Consider the following 19746-nt stretch of genomic DNA (forward strand, 5'->3'; position numbering starts at 1 on the left):
TGACATCTTGCCATCAGATTGTGTGTTTGTGTGCTCAGAAGAAGAGCTTCTGCATCTGAAAAGCTTGTCTGTAACTCTGGAAATTTGTCCATGTTGCAATAATGCGGCTCACTGTGGACTGGTGTATGTTAAATCGGTGTGCCAGGTCCCTCTCCTTCAAACCAACTGACAGGAAAACCAGGAAAAGAAAAAACTCATCAATTGGCTGTAGCAGCTGCCTCTGGAAGGTGAAAACAAAAGGGAAAATGTTACTCCTTAAGCTATGAACTAGTAAAATTATTCTTTTCTTGGCTAAATGTTTTGTAATGGTTAGGCATACCATACTGTACCATGGGGTAAACAATGAGGTGCTGTAGTGCACAGGTGTATGTATGTAAAGGATACTGAGTCTAGCATACATACACCTGTGTATGTATGCTACTGTACATAATGTAATGTTATTGTACATAAATACAATAACATTACACCTCTAGTTCTAACTACCAACAAACCCATAACCTACTGTTGATGTGCGTGCAGGTGTCAACACTTCTTCGTTCCGATTGGCAGCTGACTTGGCTCTTGAAACCCGGATCATTTTATAGATGCAAGGCTCAATCAAAACCCAGAATGCCATCAAATGATCATAGCTTGGAAATCTATTCACGAGAGAGACATACATCGTGTCAATCATTAATTAACATTACACACTGACATAAAAATAATGTGATCTGTGACAAATATGCTAATGGCATTGCTGTATAAAATAGTCTGATTAAGAGTATTTGGTGTTGTATTTTACCTGTAGCATTAGGATATCGTTTAAATACTAAAGCATCTACATAAAACATACAATCAGCAGAGAAAAAGTAAATTTCTATTTTGTTTTCATTAAGACTGGAAAAACTTTCGAAATTTAACTGATGGTGACCTTGGTATATTTTAAACAGTTAGCTTGAATAGAACTTAGATGTACCTGGTATAGAATCGGATGTCAGTGTCGGAGCCAGCAAAACGCTGTAACCCAAATTCTCGCTGGACACGTAACTCCTGTATTTCCTTCCTCAGAGTCTCCACGTCTTTGGACAGGTCTTCTGCAGCTGATGCTGATATGTCCAATACAGACGGCTCAGGGACTGAACAGTAGTCATGATCTCTTGTAAGACTGTGCTCTTCTTGATCGTCAGGAGGAACTAGTTCAGGGCGTTGCTCCGTTCTCTCCCAAACACTACGCCGCGGTGGTTCAACTTTATAGCCATTCCACTCAAAAAGTGTTGGTACAGCACCTTTAATAAGCCTCCTTCGACCATCGAGGGTTGTTGGCTCTATGAGTTGATCACTGGCAAAGTGTCTGCAGCAGACCCTGGTGTGAGAGGTAATCGTGAAATGATCCCGGCGTATATTTACCAGCCATTGTCTTCTCAAGTCGGAATGGGTCGGAAAGGCATGAAAACTTAGTATGCCGTTAAATTTGGCTGAAGCTGAACAAAGTGGGACACAGCAATGCTCGGAGTATTTCTTCTCCTGTTTTTGAAAATGTTCTGTTTTAAATACTTTCCTTTTTATACTCATTCTGAAGCGACATTAGCATAGCTACCGATAGATAAGCAAACGTACCGGAAACGCACAAGCGGTACTATTTGGAAACGGAAATACGTCACATGCCCTAGTGCAAGTAGTCTATTGATACAGAAAATATATAACTCTCACTCCATAGTAGGACAAGCCATCAGTTAGTTGATCGAAACAGCTTTGCCGTTGCAGAACTGCAAGGTATAGAGCTGCATTTTTCACAAACAGATCTTTATTGGCCATGGTGACTGTGAGTGGAAGACCTTCAACTTGATATCGCCATGAGTCGCAGCAGCTGACTGCTTCCTCCAAATCATGTTGAGTTGTTGCATTTACAACCTAAATATTTAAGAAAAACACTAAATGTTTGTTTTTTACCAGTGTACACAAATACTGCAGATGGTTCATTTTAATTGGACTCGAAACGTTTTTGTTTTGGTTTATTTGGCTGTATTTCACCAATATTTTTTTTTTTAACAAAAAGGAAACAAATTGAAAATATAATACATGGAATTGCCTCTAATAACCAAAAGTGTATTTATTATATATTATAAAAGAAGACCAGAAGACTTGTGAATATAGGAAATATTACAATATTCTTGTTATAATATTGCAATTCACCTTTTTCAGATTCTCTCTTAACTCAGGGTCACCTATATCATCCGGTGTTAGGTGTACTTGAAGAATGTCTCCTGACACAATGTAGTCTACTACATGTGGAGAGAGAAAGGCAGGTGCTTCTCCACCTTGCACTATTATCGTGGACAACATCCTGCCAATGGTTCGATATACTCCATTTTGCAAGTGTAGGATGTTAAATTTCAGTGTGCATCCATTTGGTGTAGCTGAAAAATAACACACAAAAAAGTATATTCTGTACAGACCCCAAACTGATATCTTGAGATTGACAGACAAAAATGTATTACTTTTTTTTTTTTTTTTTACTGTTTCAGACACACAGAACATAACAGATTTATTATCTGTAGTCATTTATTAACTTGTTAATGTTCTGTCAAACAATGTTCAGATCAGGTGGTTGTTGCGTTTGTAACATTATAAAAACGAGTGTCGTCAACAAGCCTTTAGGCCTTGAGTAAGTAAGTAAGTTAGTTAGTTTGACTGTGAAATCCTATTACCTTCAAAAGCACCACTGTCCTGAAAGATGGCCTTCACCAGTAAACGGAAAAACTCCCGCCTTGGCCCCCCAAGGTCAGCAGCATCTTCCTCTGTATCATGTTCATCGCTTGCAAATGTGACATAAAGCATCTCACAGCTTTCTGCAAACTTGGGTCTCTTGAACTGACGCAAAGCAGTCGACCACACATTGGCTCGACTGATATGGAGTTGTCTTGTTCCTGGTGTAATGACTTTCTCACTATGAGCTCTAAGAAGACCTTCAATTTCTTCTTTGCTGAGCTTCTTAAAAGACCTATATAAAAAAGGGACAATGACAAACAGATCTTGGGGAAAAATGGAAATTTGCTGTACATTTGACTCAAGTGCACAGAGTTACAACATATAATTATGTTGTGATAGTCCATATTAAATTAGTCAGAAATGAGCAATTACCTTTGTAATTGTGTAACTGCAAAAAAATGATGCAAGTAAAGATGCAAATAAAATATTCAATTATCAAAGGTTACTTTCAAATCTTACCTTGAAATATGAACTTCACTCTGTCTATCAGACTCTTCTAGGAGGCTACGCTGAATTGCCTCTTCAAGAGCTTCATCTTCCTCCAGAAAAATAGGGCTAAGTAGATAAGAGATATTAGAAATCATAAAACATGTCAGCCTTGAAGAATTTCTCACACTACATCATTAAAAAAATAAATAAAATTAAATGTAAATCCTAAAGTTGCAGTCATTCAGCAAAAAAAACCCAAACATGCAAATTGGAAACTTGCATCAAAACAATATCCTAAACAACATCTAAAATGAAGGATTTCTTTAACCCCTAGACAACAGCTTACACAAATTCTGCCACATTATATGGAAACATCTGCTGTCCCTCTGCCTGTCCCTCATTTTCACTCTCTTGAATGCAGCTCTCTGTTTCCTGATGCTTGGCCTCACTTTCACCTGGTGTTGTAGACAACGCATGATGCACTGAACAAAGGAAAGAAGGTCAGCATGACTTGCTTCATAATGTTAACAGCCTTTATATATCCTTATATTAGTTTAAGTGAAAGTTGGGCACATATTCCTCCTTGGCTGTAATCACCTGTGATAATTCGTAAACATTAAAATGGTAAATGGCCTGTATTTGTATAGCACTTTTACTAGTCCCCCCTAAGGACCCCAAAGCGCTTTACACACCCAGTCATCCACCCATTCACACACTGGTGAAGGCAAGCTACAGTTGTAGCCACAGCTGCCCTGGGGCAGACTGACAGAGGCGAGGCTGCCATATCGCGCCATCGGCCCTTCTGGCCAACACCAGTAGGCGGTAGGTGAAGTGTCTTGCCCAAGGACGCAACGACCGAGACTGTCCGAGCCGGGGCTCGAACCGGCAACCTTCCGATTACAAGGCAAACTCCCAACTCTTGAGCCACGATCGCCCCAATCGGACAAATTAACGATGCTCTCATCAAACAAACCCCCCAGGAATTATTACGCACTGCAGTAACAAAATCTAACTGGTCATCGAGCTTAGAACCTCACTAGGTTTTCATTCACATCACATACCTCGTCTTCTCCGGCAGACTGGACTTTCAAAGTCACTATCAGACAGCTCTTCTGGTTCCTCCTGAGGGAAAAGAAAGCATGTTCTACATAAAATCAAATACAGTTGCACCAAATCACTGGTAACACAGAGGCACATGGCTGCACTAAAAACTGTTTACACCTGCTGAAACTGCAATATTAATTAATACAATTAATAAAATTATGTTAAGGGAACAGACTCACTTTTTAGACAATAAATATTTCTGCACTGCAATATAAAATGTTTACCTGTGCAGGTTTTTGTATCCCTGCCATTATATAGAGGCAGGTGGTGGAACAAATCGAGCCAACTTCTTGGCCACCCCAAAGAAAACTGCTAGAAACATTTGGTTTCATTAGTCGTTTACATCCTCTAATTGTACTCAAATACTCAAAAGGGAATGTCTGGCCAGTTGACAGTGCAAATGTTCTTCTGAAGATTGCTGCTATTTCTTCTCTAAGTTGTGCTTCAGACCAGTCAGATGTAAAGGAGATCTTCCCAATAAGGCCATCTTGTGCTAGTTTTGCTCGTGAATCTCCTCTCGGTATGAGAAACGTTGATGCTGAAGACAAGGGCAAGCACACAACATCTTTTGTATAGTGTTTGCAGGTCTTGTTTTTTCTCACAAAATGTGAGCGCGTAGCATGAGCTTGAGGAACTGATGGAAGAGGAACCTGAAATGAATTCAAACACAGATACAGATAGACACCTATGCATTACAATACATCCGTAAGGTTTCTGTTATCTGTTCATTAAAAACAAACAAACAAACTGTAGACTCAGACCATCTTACTATTGTCTACCCATTACACAGAAAACTGAACCTTTTGTATCTTGTAGATTAGCATTTGGTGATTGTTGGTCAAGTTGGTGATTCAGTTCCCAGGTGCTCTAATCTAGAGCTCCCAATGAGTTTATCCGACTATGACTGTGTGCGAATGTTGGACAGAAAAAGTGCTTGTATTAATCTGTGCATGTGAATGGGTAAATGAGATCTGTTGTATAAAGTGCTTTGAGCACTCAATTAGAGTAGCAAAGGCCTGCAATTAGGTCAGTGTGTATTTGGACCCTAACAAGTTTTATTTTGTTGCCCGTTTACTGAAACATATTCCAATCAAAATTATATCATGGACATGATGTGCAGACTAAGCTTTAATTTAGGGTATCCATATTAAAATGATGATGTCATTACCAATTAAGCAGATAAAAGGCCTGGAATTGATTTGAGACGTAGTGTTTGCATTTTGAAAATTTTACTGTGAACAGACAACATGCGGTCAAAGAGAACATAACAGAAAAAAGAAAATTAAGAAATTAATACAGCCACTACAGTGACCATCAAAACGATGAAAAATATTGACGTAAAATTTATTTTGCGACACCACAGAACAAATGATAGCGTATAATATGAAATGATAGATGTTTTCATATCGTCATATCGAACAGCCCTAATACAGAGGGTTCACTGCAAGGTGCAAGCCACTCATAAGCCTCAAGAATAGAAAGGCTAGAATGGACTTAACAAAAAAAAAAAAAAAAAACATCTAGTAAAAGCCAGCTAAATTTTGGAAAAACATTCTTTGGACAGATAAAACCAAGATCAACCTCTACCAGAATGATGGCAAGAAAAAAGTATGGAGAAGGGTGGAACGACTCATGATCCAAAGCATACCACATCATCTGTAAAACATGGCAGAGGCAGTGTGATGGTTTGGGCGTGCATGGCTGCCAGTGGCACTGGTAGTGTTTACTGAATATGTGACACAGGACTGAAGCAGCTGAATGTGTTCAGAGACATACTTGTCTGCTTAAGTCCAGCTAAAAGTAGTCACATTGATTGGGCAGCATTTAATAATAAAGATGGAAGATGACCCAAAACATACAGTCCAAGCACCCCATGACTTTAATAAAGTAAAGAAATAGAATATTCTTGAATGGCCAAGTCAGTCACTGGATTTTAACCCAATTGAGCATACATTTCAGTTGTTGAAGACTAAATTTAGGACAGAAAGGCCCACAAACAAACAGCAACTGAAAGCCAATGCAGTAAAGGCCTGGCAGAGCCTTAGTAAGGAGGAATGCCAGCATCTGGTGGTGTCCATGACTTTAAGACTTCAGGCTGTCATTGCCAACAAAGGGTTTTGAATAAAGTAATAGAAATTATCATTTTATTTTCAGTTATTTAATTTGTCTAATTACTTTAGAGCCTCTGAAATGATAGGATTGTGTTTACAAATTAATTTTTCCCTCTCACATTTTTATGCATTCATTTAGTCCAACCCACTGAATTAAAACTTAAAGTCTGCACTTCAACTGCATTGGAGTAGTTTCATTTTTAATTCATTCTGGTAATGTACAGAAGCAACATTAGAAAATGTGTCTGTATCCAACTACTTATGAACCTGACTGTATATCAAAACCAGTCAGCTAAGATAAGATAACATACCTTTATTAGTCCCACAAGGGGAAATTTCATGATAAATGAATTAAATGATATGTGTAAGAAGGCCTACCGAGCAGTATGGTATCCCAGTGGAGACGGCAGGTCTACTTGGTCCAGGTGCATTGCTGGATTCCTAAGGAAACATTTACATCAAGAACGACTGTTACCTACCTACCAAATAAATAAATAGAGTTGTATGATGTTCGATCTCTGTCTGCTGCCTACCAAATGAAATAATTGAGGACTAGCTAAGTAATTTAGCTTTGCTAGTTTTGCTAACACTGCTATCAACCCGTCCAAAATGCTATACAATAAACTTACCAAGTGCTGCGGCGTTTGTGAGGTCGAGGGTGCATTACCGCTGAATCGTTGGATGGCCGACAAAACGGCTCTTCCAATGTTTTCAGCTAAATCGCTGGACATGCTGGTAGGGAATAGTCGAAGCAGCTCATGGCAGTCAAAAGTGACCGTAAGAGGAGCGCAAACACAGAACCTGACCGCGACCGGCACACTTTAGCGCGGGAGGTTTTCTTGAAGCTTTTATTTTGGTATTTCCGTTGACCCGTACAATAAATTTGCATATTAGCTAAATATTTAGTTTCCCGTAACATTTAGATTTAACATTTAACATTTAGATTTATATATAACATTTAGATTTAACATTTAACATTTAGATTTATATATAACATTTAGATTTAACATTTAACATTTAGATTTATATATAACATTTAGATTTAACATTTAACATTTAGATTTATATATAATATTTAGATTTAACATTTAACATTTAGATTTATATATAACATTTAGATTTATATATAATATTTAGATTTAACATTTAACATTTAGATTTATATATAACATTTAGATTTAACATTTAACATTTAGATTTATATATAATATTTACATTTAACATTTAACATTTACATTTAAATATAATATTTACATTTAACATTTAACATTTACATTTAAATATAATATTTACATTTAACATTTAGCATTTAGATTTAACATTTAACATTTAGATTTAACATTTAGCATTTAGATTTAACATTTAAAATCCTGTTTTAAATATGAAAAGTTACAAATATTTTACTAAATGTTGTAAAAAATGACTCGAAAAAACATGTTTTTGTAAGATTTAGAGCTAAATGTGGAAAAATGTTGCTGTTAATTTCGGCATGTTTCAGTTTACAAACGGCGCCCCATAGTTACCTCCTTTGACAGTATCACAGTATCAGCTTAAAGCACTTGTTGCAGGCTGCTGAGTTTGCATATTTTGCTATGAAGTACAGCCAGACTTTTGACCGCTTCGCCTTGGGCATTTTTAATCTGTAGCTCTGCTCTAACAGAACGTACGTACCTGGCCCCGCCTACTATCCTCGGAAACGTAAAATGATTGGCTAGAATCTAAAGTGTATCACAGCTCAGGAAAAAAAAGCACCGAAATAAAGCACCGAAATGTGCGCTGCTTTTCGGTCTGGTTACTACCGTTTATGTCAGAACGGGTGCCATCATGGCACCGGACACCGGTACCCATCCCTACTCTACAGTATATGTGAAAAAGGTGAGATTGTGTGTTTGATAAAATTGAAGCAATGAGCAGTAAAAGCAGAGTAGAAACCATACAAGTCAAGTTTCTCCAAAATGAACTAAAAGCAGCTTTACGAATATTCATTGCTGTATTTGCTGATGTGGCAGTGAGAAGAAGAGGAGATGAGTACTCTACAGTGGGTTTCGTTCTTCGTGTGCATTTACACTAAAGGTATATGAGTTCTGTATATTGTATGATTTCTTGTATTATATAGAGTTAAGCAGTCTGTTTTTTTTGTTGGGTTTTTTGTTGTTGGTGGTGGGTGGTTGTATCTTTATCTCGAAGGCAAATAATTCTTTTTTTCCTTTCCCATTGTCACAGGGATTTATTTTGTATTTTGAAGGTTATCTTGTTAGGCTGGTGATTATAAGTTAGTGTGTTATTTTTATTTAGGTTTTAGTGGAGGTTAAGGTTAGCCATTACTTATCATCTGTGTCCTTGTTTTCTGTGTTTGGTTGCTTGTCTCGTCTGTCATGTGTTTCAGGTCTCTTAGGCTCATGGTGTCATGTCTAAGTCTCCATGTTTCCTGTTTTATTTTGAAAGAGGTCTTGTGTTCTGTGTTCATTGTTGTAGTTTCACTTTCCCTGGTGGCGTTGCCATGCTAATTTGTATCAGCTGTATCCCCAATTGTTTCCCGTCCCCTGGTCATGTATTTAGTCTGCGTGCCTTCCTTTGTTCATTGTCATGTCGTCTGTGCTAACTACCCCACATCACGTCACAGTTATCCTAGCCGTGATCCTAGTTATTCTCAGAGCTAAAGTCGTACTTCTGAGTTATGGTTATTGTTTTGCTATAGAGTCGTAGTTGCAGTTTTTTTCAGTTCTCTCACAGTTTAGTCTTCTAAGTATATGTTTTGGTTTTCCCTCATTCTGCCTTATTTCATGCTTGTGAGTATCAGCTCCAAAATAAAGGCTCGCCTTGTGTTCAAGTTTAGTTTTGTCTTCTTGCCTTTGTCCGCACCTGGGTCCTCCACACACTCCGCAGACCGTGACAGTCAACGTGAGGTGATATATTTAAGCTCTCTTCTTCTCACTGGTGTTTCTGTTTTTCTACTTCAATTAATCGCATTTTACTGTCAAATTAATTACAGTTACTCAAAGTGAAGCTTCATCTTGGACTGTAAAGTTGCCATCCTCAGTGAAAGGTCTCCTTGGCTCATGTGTGGTGATCCCTTGCTCTTATAACTACCTGCAATGTTTGTGTCGTCTGATATGTATCACGAAAAGCATCCTTGTGCAAGTTTATCACATATCTCTTTGATTTTTTTCTTTCTCATTTAATAAACATGTCCTCAGTTTCCAGGTTTATCCAATATTTCTGTCATTGGTAATATTCTGTAAAAATTAAGATGACCCGGTTATAAATATGTTTGATATCTATTTTGTTCATTATTTGTGTTCAGTAATATTGTTTTATTGTATTTTTTTGTTTGTTTGTTTGTTTGTTTGTTTTTATGAGTTGCTGTGGGTAATCAAATACCACAGTAGTTAAACTGCATAATGATGGTCTTTGAGCACACATCCCACTAAAGGACACTGGGAACTTTTGACCATGCTTTTGTCACAAATGTGCACATCAATAGCCCACGGAAGGAAATTTTGTAGAGCTTTTTCTGGAGCTCAATATGGGATAAGTGTAGGTACAGTGAACAACAATACATGATGACACTCTTCTTTTTTGCACCAATGAACAGATACCGGTCCCACTGTGAGGCTGATGCCCTTCTATAACCCTGCCCTTCTCTGCTTGTGTAACAACCTCTGTGCTGCTATCTCCTCCTCCACTTTTGAAACTGTGAGGACGCATAAAGGCCTCTTTTTTTTAGAACTGTGTGCTAAATTTCACCTTTTGTGTGTCAAAAATGGGAAAACTTTGGACGCTCCCTGACTCCTTCAGTACTTAGTGAGAATATTAATATTTGTCACAAGATGGTGCTGTAAGGCAAAAAAGAAATAAATCTTTTTTTAAATTTACAGTTTAATGAGATCTTCATTGATTAACATTTCAGTTACAATGTGATGCTACTGCTTATATTAGAGTGGAGGTGATTCAAAAAATAATAATACAATCAACAATATTAAAACATACTCACAATATAATTTGCAACCAAAGGTCAGAATGGAAATAAGTTCCAGCAAAGGGCAGTCAGGGTATGGCTAAATGGAGGTTGTGGCTAATGCAGGATTATATGACTAAGGCTAAGAACAGTGAACAATCTTGCAAGAACAATAGAAGTTAAGCCTGAACACTAGTTTCTCACTTTAATTCGCAAACTAGCCAAGGAGTGCATCAACATGAGGCACATATGTGAAATGGTTTGTGTAGGAAGATAGATGGGAGGCATGTGTGAATAACACAGAGTTCATATGCAAAGAGATTCTCTCGGCATAAACACTGAGGAGGAACTGAAACCAGATAAGCTGGATCACCTTTTTTTCTTCCTTTTTCTTAAATGAGCTCAAAGATAAAATGTCTTTCTTTTGGCATTGTGCATGTCCAGTGAAATAATTCTATAAAATACAATATTTTAATTGCTTCAGGCCTATCTTGGTAATAAAAAGTTCAGACAAAAGCAGAAATAGAACATCTTTGACTTTCTTAGCTGTAGACTTTGTTCAAGTATAGTTAATCCAGTCATGGCAGTATCACACCAATGTGTGTCTCTTACACATCACCACTACAGCTACTTCTGCTGAGCAGAAACAAACAAACAAATGAGCAGAACATGAGAGATAAATGTATTACCACAATATTTTGGGGGGCAAAAATAAAGAACAAAATCGAAACATTTTTTCACCAAAATTGAAAGTAGCCTCAATAGTGATCTCACAGAAAAATATTTAAGTACTAATTTGCTAATTCAAAAATACTGAAAATAATGTAATTCATCTTCACTCTGTGGCATATGAGACAAAAGATAGATTTTGTTTGTGATAAAGTGGATGCAGTGACTATTAAAAGCAGAATGTAAACCATACAAGTCACTGTAAAATGCCGGCAAAGCCACTTTACTTTGCGCTTTTATTTTGAAGAGTACCTTAGCACTTCCTCTTTTATTGTGTCAGACTCCCTGTTCTGTTCTCAGTGAAATGACACAAACATGTTGCTTCAGAGTGAGTAAGGCATTTATTTTTTGAAAATACTCATGCAAAACCATGTATTTTATTTACCTGTCACATGCTATAACTTTGGAAAGTTTACACAATGTGGTTGAATTCGTTTTTTGTGTATATGCATCTCATTTGTTTGTGGTGTGGAAAGACTGGCTAAGAGATGCGCATGGAGGAGGTTGCTAGCTGGTTCAGCATGATTAGCACCCTTGGAAGCAGAAAGAGGTTGGTTTAATAATTGCAAATGATTGTTTATGTATTTAAGAGACAGAAAGGTTATCGTTAATTCATTTTATTAAATGCTGTAACATAAATTGTTTAAAAGCGATTGATTTATGTCAATGTCACGATTTGAGTTCATCAAAATAATTTTCTATATAGTAAAATGTGAACATTTCTGCACTTTGTACTTAAATGTTTAATGGTATTTGTTTGTGCATCTTTATAGTTTTCACGGTGCCATATTGTCGGTGGTTTAAAGAGGAGAGAATAAAGTTGCATCAGTCATAGCTCTCTGCGTCACGAGTGGTAATTCCAAGTGGACAGCTACAGTCACCTCTTATCTAAAGGAAATAAAAGCAGCCACACCATGTTTGTTAAGATGGTATTGCAATGATCTTTGCTCTTCAGGTTTTTGTCCTGTTCATAGTTCTTGTCCAGAATATTTTCAGTATTAATTAAGCTTTTCTGTATTTTGCCATTAATTTAGGCTCTTCTTGTCTTATTGGCTGTTTTATTTCTGTGCTTCACTTTATCATATTTCATTGTGCACTTTTATCACAGATCCCCAAACAGAAAGCTCATCTTAGACAGTTGATGTGCCATTCTCAGTGAAAGGTCTCCTGGGTTGATTAGTTGTGATCCTCTGCTCATATAACTACTAGGGGTGCAACGATACACAAAATTCACGGTTCAGTTCGGTTCGATACTTTGGTGTCACGGTTCAATATTTTTTCGATGCAACAAAAACTGTTCATGCCTTTTTATTTGTCATTTATTAAAATTATAAATATATATTTTAAATCAAAAGTACAGTTTTTAAATTTAATGTTGCTGAAATAACAAAGTAATAAAAAAAAAATCAGATCACGAAATCACTCATCTTTGGAAAAGAGAGTTTATTACAGAGAAATGGCTCTTTCCAAAATAAAAGCTATACTATACGCTTCTTCTGGGGCATACTCTCAGCAGCATATTAAACATATCAGGTCCCCATAAGGAGAATCATGTGCTAACGGCTGTCTAAATGACTCGGGTAAAGTTTGTAGCATGCGTGCTTGTTGTTTTTGTCTGCTTCCACTGTCATGGTCCTGGGCCATGTGGGCCCAGTATTCTTAGTTTTCATGTATTTTTGTATTTTGTTCTTTATTTAGGCCATGCTTCCTGGGTTGATCTGTTACGTTGTTCCTTATGTGTTTTCCCTTCGTGACTCTCACCCCCTGTGTGCCCCTCTGTGTATTTATGAGCCCTCGTCCCTCTTTGTGTTTTATTCTATGTTTTCCCCAGCCCGTTATGTCTGCGTTCTCCCCGTGCTCTCTCCCCTCCTGTTTGAACCTCTGTGTACTTCCTGTTTTACTTTGCCCATCTCCCATCAGTGTTACGTTCACTCCTGCCGTGTCTTGTTATGATTATCAGTGTCACCTGTGTTCCCCGTGTGCATCCACTTCCCCTGATCATCCCTCATGTGTTTTTAGTCTCTGTGTTTCATGCAGTCTGTGTCGCGTCGTCTGTGTTTCCACCCTCTATGTTTCCATGCCCGGTCTATTGTATTCTTAGTCATAGCTTTACCTTAGTTATTCCCAGTTTAGGTTTCCGTTTAGCCACGCTATCCCTGCTGTATTTGTATACCTTGTCATCAGCCACAATAAAGGCTCGCTTTTGTTTAAAGTTCACTCCCGCCTGCTCACCTGTGTTCGCACCTGGGTCCACCATACACACCACCGCACGGTCTGTCACAGCGGACCGTGACAGTACGACGCGACCATGTCGGACCCAGCGACACAGAGGAGGGGGATCGTCCGGACAGTGGAGTCTCTATGCGACAAGTGGCTGCACTGTTCCAGTGAGGAGGAACGAGAGGAGTTCGCCCGCCAAGTAGGGGTGTGCGTATCTGTGTTCCCCTGGTTATGGGAGACGCTGCACCCCCTCGTCAGCGACTTTCTCGTCTCCACCCTCCAACTCCGTCCGCAGGAGCAGCGGCCCGGTGCGTGCACCTTCACCAGAGCCGTGCCGTTGCGCCGTTTCCCCGCTGTCTCATGAGCCAGTAGCGGTCAGAGTTGGAACGGTGAGGCTCGCCACAGACACACCTTCCGCCCGCACCCCGCCGGCTTCCGCGTCTTCACCGCGGTCTGGCCGCACGGCGTGGCGCACGGAGACAACGGAAGCCATAGACTTTGGCGAGGAAGAGCGGCAGCAGGTGTTACGGGCTTATCGGGAGGACGAGCTCCGGTGGAAACCCTGGCTCATCCCAGAGGAGGACCTCTCACCTGCTGCACAGCCTACCAGCCGCTCGCCGTCTCCGATCCGCTTAGGCTGTTTTTCGCCTGTCTCATTTCTGGCAAGGATGGGGGCGGACGACGGGGAACTCACCACTACGTCACCCTCTGTGTTGGCGCCATCAGCGCCCATCGCGCCAGCTTCCTCTGCTCGAAGGAGGCGGCACGCCCGCCGCCATAAACCGGACAATGCTAAAACTACACAACATGAAGTGGACGGCGGGTTCGTTTTTGATAGAGCTATTTTTGTCGACCCTGAGCCTGCCATTTCTCGGACTGTTTTTTCTGAGCCTGCTCCTTTTCCTGCTCGTGTTTCTCCTCCCAGGCCAGCTCAGTCAGCTCCCTCGCAGCCCCTCACAACTCAGTTAGCTCCCTCGCAGCCCTTCACAGCTCAGTTAGCTCCCTCGCAGCCCTTCACAGCTCAGTTAGCTCCCTCGCAGCCCTTCACAGCTCAGTTAGCTCCCTCGCAGCCCTTCACAGCTCAGTTAGCTCCCTCGCAGCCACCCTCAGTTCAGTTTCCTGTGTCCCCAGTGCCACTTTCAGTTCAGGCCCCAGTAGCTCCAGTGCCGCCTGTAGCGCAGGCCCCAGTAGCTCCAGTGCCGCCAGTAGCGCAGGCCCCAGTAGCTCCAGTGCCGCCAGTAGCGCAGGCCCCAGTAGCTCCAGTGCCGCCAGTAGCGCAGGCCCCAGTAGCTCCAGTAGCCCAGTCCCCGATAGCAGTACGGTCCGCTGGTCAGCTTAACATTCAGCCAGGGGTCCCAAATCTCTCTGGCTCTGCATCAGCTCCTGCTGGGAGCTCGGATGAGCTCATCCAGGACTCCGCGGCTCCCACGCCGCCATCTACCTCGTCAGCTGGGGGGTCCGAGGGGCCCGTTCAGCCTCCCGTCTCCGCTGGAGGGTCCGAGGGGCCCGTTCAGCCTCCCGTCTCCGCTGGAGGGTCCGAGGGGCCCGTTCAGCCTCACGCCTCGTCAGCTGGAGGGCCCGAGGAGCACGTCCAGCACCATGCCACATCAGCTGGAGGGCCCGAGGAGCCCATCCAGCCACCTTCTGCTACGCCTGGTCCAGCCTCTGCTTCTGCTACGCCTGGTCCAGCTTTGGCTTCTGCTCCTCCCGGTCCAGCTCCGGCCTGTGCTTCGTCTGCTGCAGCTCCGGCCTGTGCCTCGTCTGCTGCAGCTCCGGCCTGTGCCTCGTCTGCTGCAGCTCCGGCCTGTGCCTCGTCTGCTGCAGCTCCGGCCTGTGCCTCGTCTGCTGCAGCTCCGGCCTGTGCCTCGTCTGCTGCAGCTCCGGCCTGTGCCTCGTCTGGCCCAGCCTCAGAGTCTTCGTCCTCGTCTGGCCCAGCCTCAGAGTCTTCGTCCTCGTCTGGCCCAGCCTCAGAGTCTTCGTCCTCGTCTGGCCCAGCCTCAGCCTGTGCTTCGTCTGGTCCTGTGCCCACCGGGCCATGGCCAGCACGCCTGACACTGGAGAGCCGCCGCTGCCTTCCGCGCGGCCGGCCTCCTGAACTGCTCCGCCGTCTCCTTCGTCGCCGCCGCCATTGCCTTCCGCGCGGCCGGCCTCCGGACCTGCTCTGCCACCTGTGCCACCCGCCTGGTCGGCCCCCCAACCGTGTGACCTGTGAACTCTTGTGCCTGTGGGCTCTGGGTCGGCCCCCGGAACCTTATTTGGACTACGGTCATGTGCTCCTGTGTTTTCTGTTGTTTGTTTTGTTTCCCGTTCTGGTCCCTCCGTCCTGGTCCCCCGCCTCCCGCCCTGGGTGGGTTGTTTTCTGTTTTAGTTTTGTTTCTCGGGTTTGGGCTGTCGGGAGCCAGCCCTTTAGGGGGGGGGGGGGGTGATGTCATGGTCCTGGGCCATGTGGGCCCAGTATTCTTAGTTTTCATGTATTTTTGTATTTTGTTCTTTATTTAGGCCATGCTTCCTGGGTTGATCTGTTACGTTGTTCCTTATGTGTTTTCCCTTCGTGACTCTCACCCCCTGTGTGCCCCTCTGTGTATTTATGAGCCCTCGTCCCTCTTTGTGTTTTATTCTATGTTTTCCCCAGCCCGTTATGTCTGCGTTCTTCCCGTGCTCTCTCCCCTCCTGTTTGAACCTCTGTGTACTTCCTGTTTTACTTTGCCCATCTCCCATCAGTGTTACGTTCACTCCTGCCCAATGGCGTGTCCAGCGGGGTGGCCTGGGGGGGCACAGGCCACCCCCCAAACCAGACTGGCCACCCCAGGTGCCACCCCAAAGGCAAAACAATAAAATTCAATCAAATATCAAATGTCCGATTATGTTTTCACGGTGACGCTCAGATATCCGAGTGTAAGTGAATGCAGCATCGCTTCTGCGCTATGCGCATCACGTTAGCAAAGGTAGGAGAGCCAAGCGCGAAAGATGGCACTGCAGGAAACAATTTTTCGGTGAAAGAAAATGAGGACAGAATAAATGTCCCGGTAAGTAATATCAAGTTTGTTGAGTTTAGTAAACTTCGGTGAAATTAGAATACCAAGGAAAAAATAACACTTAAAGAATTATTGCAGCTGTGGAATATTTCAGACAGTATGCTACTGAGGGCAGCTAACATAAGAGTTATGAGTTATAAGATATAATCTAAGTCGTAACATTGCTGTATGGAGCTGCAAATTTGGTTGCAGGTTAACATAGCTGGACTGGCCATCGGGCATACCGGGCATATCCCCAGTGACTTATTTTTTATTTTTTTTGTAATGGCATGAACAATGAGAGGTGGTGGATTGGCCAGATGCAGGTCGATGTGTAGAAATAACTCCGTTGTTTGGTGGTGGCTATGACGGGGCTTCCACAGAGGCAACAGGTGGATGAGGGAAGGGGAGGCAGGACGAGAGACCCGAAGCAGCCGCCAGTCCGAGTGTCAGGTGAACTGAACTTCAGGTAAGAAGTTATGACCTGCAGTCTATCTGGGTCAGATATGAACCAAGTTTAGGTGGAGTTTATTTTCATGTTGCTGACTTTTTACTGTCAGTTGCAATAACTCATACTGCGTTCTAGCCAGTTTGACAGAGTTTTTATACAGCTGGGTGGGTGCTATGATGTTACTGATAGTGAACTTTATTTTATTCATAAGGTTAGTTAGTAGAGTTGCCAACGGCTCCTTAAAAAATGGAATGGTCCCTCATTCAGAGAAAATATTACGCGTTTCATATTGAGCTGAGAAGAGACGCAGTTTGTCCCGGACTTTAGCTAGAATGGAAAAAAGACACAAAGCTGGATTTATTCTGTCCTTACGCTGCACAGCTGCCTCTTCTTCTCTCATTCTCTCCCCCTCCCTCTCCTGTTGCTACTTCAATCATGAAACTGATCAATGATCAGCTGATCGGCTTTTCTCTCTTGTTTGTTTATCGCCCACTTTGCGCCAGAAAGAGGAAACCAGCAGATGTCGCGCTAAACAACAGCAGCACGTTTAAGCTTGATCAGCTGTTGTTAGAATGTATTTAATATTAATTTCTAGTATCAGCTGATGTTTGCTGGAGCCACAGCTGTAAAGCTGCTGGTCATGATGTCTGTTTAGATATGTGGTGAGAGGGAAACATGAAGATGAAACCAGGAGATGTCCTTACTGAACCATCAGAGCTGAACAGGTGATGGAGAAACAGGTTTACCTTTTAGGTGACATGAATGAGTTGAAGGGAAGTTATCAACTGTTTCTGAGAGATAAATAACACCAGGATCCTTTTTTATGTAGCTGACAGCTGGTAACTGTGCAGGGGCGGGTCTAGCAAAGTTTTGCCAGGGGGCCAGGTAGGGCATTAACAGGGAAAGGGGGGCACAAAGAAATACTTTTCTTTCTTATTCTCATTTAAAATACCTAGTTTTTATTAAATAATTATCTAAATCTTACAACCAAAGTTTTTATCTGACGTAAAATGTATAGAAATCATACATATACCAACAAGACTGTACATCACTGTCACAACAGCGTTTGTTTTCATTCAAAGGCTTTATGGCTTTAATACCTGGTGGGCCGGTCTGTAGTAAAAATGCCCAATTTTTTTGTCCCAGTCCAGCCCTGCAGGTTAATACTGGCAGTGTCACCATGCCAGCTGACTGTATTTTATCATCAGCCAGTGTTGTTCTTTATCAATATTACCAAAGTTTACCATAAGGCAGCATAGAAAGTATTTACTTGCTTTCAGGTTTTATTCAAATGTTAGTCTTTTCATTTGTTTCCCCACTTTTTTCCTGTTTCAAAATCAAACACCAGTTTGTGAGAAGATTATCTTCTTTTTTTTAACAGGCAGATAAAGTTTTGCATTGGCTAATTTGTCAATTGTTTGTTACAAATGTTCGTATTTTAATTTTCAAAAATGTTTTTGCCCAAAACATATGTGCACTATATGTCAGTAAAAATACTATGCAAATATTGATGTCCTTGAATGCTGAGTAAACACTGACAAAGCACTGATTGTATCTCTTGTACTTTATCAACGCAGTATCTAAAAACTTTGCACCGTAGTGGTTAAAATCTCATTCTAATAAGAGTTAAAAGTGCATTTGGTTATTAGGTTTATAGGATTATTGAATTATGGTTAAGGGTTGGTAGAATTTTTTTTTTTAAACATTATCTGCCAATTAAATCTGCCACCCTTCTCCAAATCTGTGCCCCTACCTGGCCCCCCCAACAAAAATTTTCTAGACACGCCACTGCTCCTGCCGTGTCTTGTTATGATTATCAGTGTCACCTGTGTTCCCCGTGTGCATCCACTTCCCCTGATCATCCCTCATGTGTTTTTAGTCTCTGTGTTTCATGCAGTCTGTGTCGCGTCGTCTGTGTTTCCACCCTCTATGTTTCCATGCCCGGTCTATTGTATTCTTAGTCATAGCTTTACCTTAGTTATTCCCAGTTTAGGTTTCCGTTTAGCCACGCTATCCCTGCTGTATTTGTATACCTTGTCATCAGCCACAATAAAGGCTCGCTTTTGTTTAAAGTTCACTCCCGCCTGCTCACCTGTGTTCGCACCTGGGTCCACCATACACACCACCGCACGGTCTGTCACAGCGGACCGTGACATCCACTTGTCTTTGCACTAGGATGATGTCGGTGTAAATGTGCAGTCATATTCGTTGTGTTCCCACTAGTGCTGTCAGCGTTAATCTCGTTGAAATGACCTTAACCCCACAACACGGCAAATCTCTGTTAACGAGCTACCGCGGATCGCCCCGTGCGTGGGGCTGGACGGCCAACACGTTAACGAGCTAACTGCGCTAACGCACTAGTTCCCACCATGTAATTGAGCATTGCATGGCACATCCAACATACTATTTTGCTTTAGTCCATGACGCGCTTACCTTCAGGGTCATACGTCACATGAAAACCAAAATAGTTCCAAACACCAGATCTGAATGAGGGTGGGGGAGGTTCAATTTGCCATGTTGCAACGAGAGCTTAACTTCTGTCTGGCTAGCTTGCCCTGCGCTCAGTGAATGTGCGTTCGACTACACCGCCTAGGCTGCACTGTCGAGTGCAGATCCACTGAGCGCTCAACACAGACAGCATCGTCAGAAGAAAAGTTGATAAAATAAATTAAAGATTTTGTATTGTTTGATACATATGCGTACCGAACCGAAAGCACAGTATCGAACGGTTCAATATCGATACAAGTATCATTGCACCCCTAATAACTACCCAGAACCAGAGGGGAAGGTCAGAAAACTCAGATGGATTTGTAATAAATGTCCATAATCAAGTCATCTAAAACTCTGGGACAGATTCGAAATCTGAGAAAGGTGCTGGGAGACCTCAACAACTGTGTTTGGCATTTCTGACTATTTTAGGTTTAGTGAAAGCGAATGGATGGATGGATGGATGGATGGATGGATGGATGGATGGATGGATGG

General features: G+C 41.9%; 3 protein-coding genes across 4 annotated transcripts in view; 1 reads left to right on the top strand and 2 right to left on the bottom strand.

The window, feature by feature from the left end:
• Positions 1-15: 15 nt before the first annotated feature.
• On the bottom strand, positions 16-1564 carry LOC309717989 (uncharacterized protein; the record flags this gene model as incomplete). Its single annotated transcript, XM_082552929.1, has 4 exons — positions 16-220; positions 503-638; positions 956-1342; positions 1548-1564. 4 exons carry the CDS (start codon positions 1562-1564, stop codon positions 35-37), a joined length of 726 nt encoding a protein of 241 aa, XP_082409055.1. The 3' UTR covers positions 16-34.
• On the bottom strand, positions 1187-7360 carry LOC309717292 (uncharacterized protein). 2 transcript variants are annotated; one of them, XM_082551734.1, is made up of 9 exons: positions 7022-7360; positions 6771-6833; positions 4506-4931; positions 4239-4299; positions 3524-3659; positions 3208-3303; positions 2688-2980; positions 2173-2396; positions 1187-1890 (listed from the first exon to the last, which is right to left on the bottom strand). In XM_082551734.1, exons 1-9 carry the CDS (start codon positions 7121-7123, stop codon positions 1660-1662), a joined length of 1632 nt encoding a protein of 543 aa, XP_082407860.1. In that variant the 5' UTR covers positions 7124-7360; the 3' UTR covers positions 1187-1659. The 2 variants fall into 2 exon arrangements, with proteins under 2 accessions (XP_082407860.1, XP_082407861.1); XM_082551735.1 differs by lacking the exon at positions 2173-2396 and having other exon boundaries at positions 1781-1890; positions 7022-7357.
• An 8680-nt stretch (positions 7361-16040) lies between these two features.
• Positions 16041-19746, top strand: part of LOC309717060 (uncharacterized protein) — a gene marked incomplete at its 5' end in the record, with an annotated part of 99972 nt that continues 96266 nt past the window's right edge. The window contains one exon of the mRNA XM_082551309.1: positions 16041-16325. Within this exon, the coding sequence (XP_082407435.1) occupies positions 16203-16325 (123 nt within the window). The remainder of the gene's footprint in view (positions 16326-19746) is intronic.

Source organism: Aulonocara stuartgranti (assembly GCF_965226115.1).
Source record: "Aulonocara stuartgranti genome assembly, chromosome: 11".
Lineage (NCBI taxonomy): Eukaryota > Metazoa > Chordata > Actinopteri > Cichliformes > Cichlidae > Aulonocara > Aulonocara stuartgranti.

Bases quoted from the DNA above. Each gene is read 5' to 3' on its own strand.
- LOC309717292 (XM_082551734.1), bottom strand. From the start codon at position 7,123: ATGTCCAGCGATTTAGCTGAAAACATTGGAAGAGCCGTTTTGTCGGCC. The intron at 4,300-4,505 runs GTAAACATTTTA...CTTTTCCCTCAG, and splicing joins GGATACAAAAACCTGCACAG to GAGGAACCAGAAGAGCTGTC. The intron at 1,891-2,172 runs GTGAATTGCAAT...TTAAATATTTAG, and splicing joins TAAGAGAGAATCTGAAAAAG to GTTGTAAATGCAACAACTCA.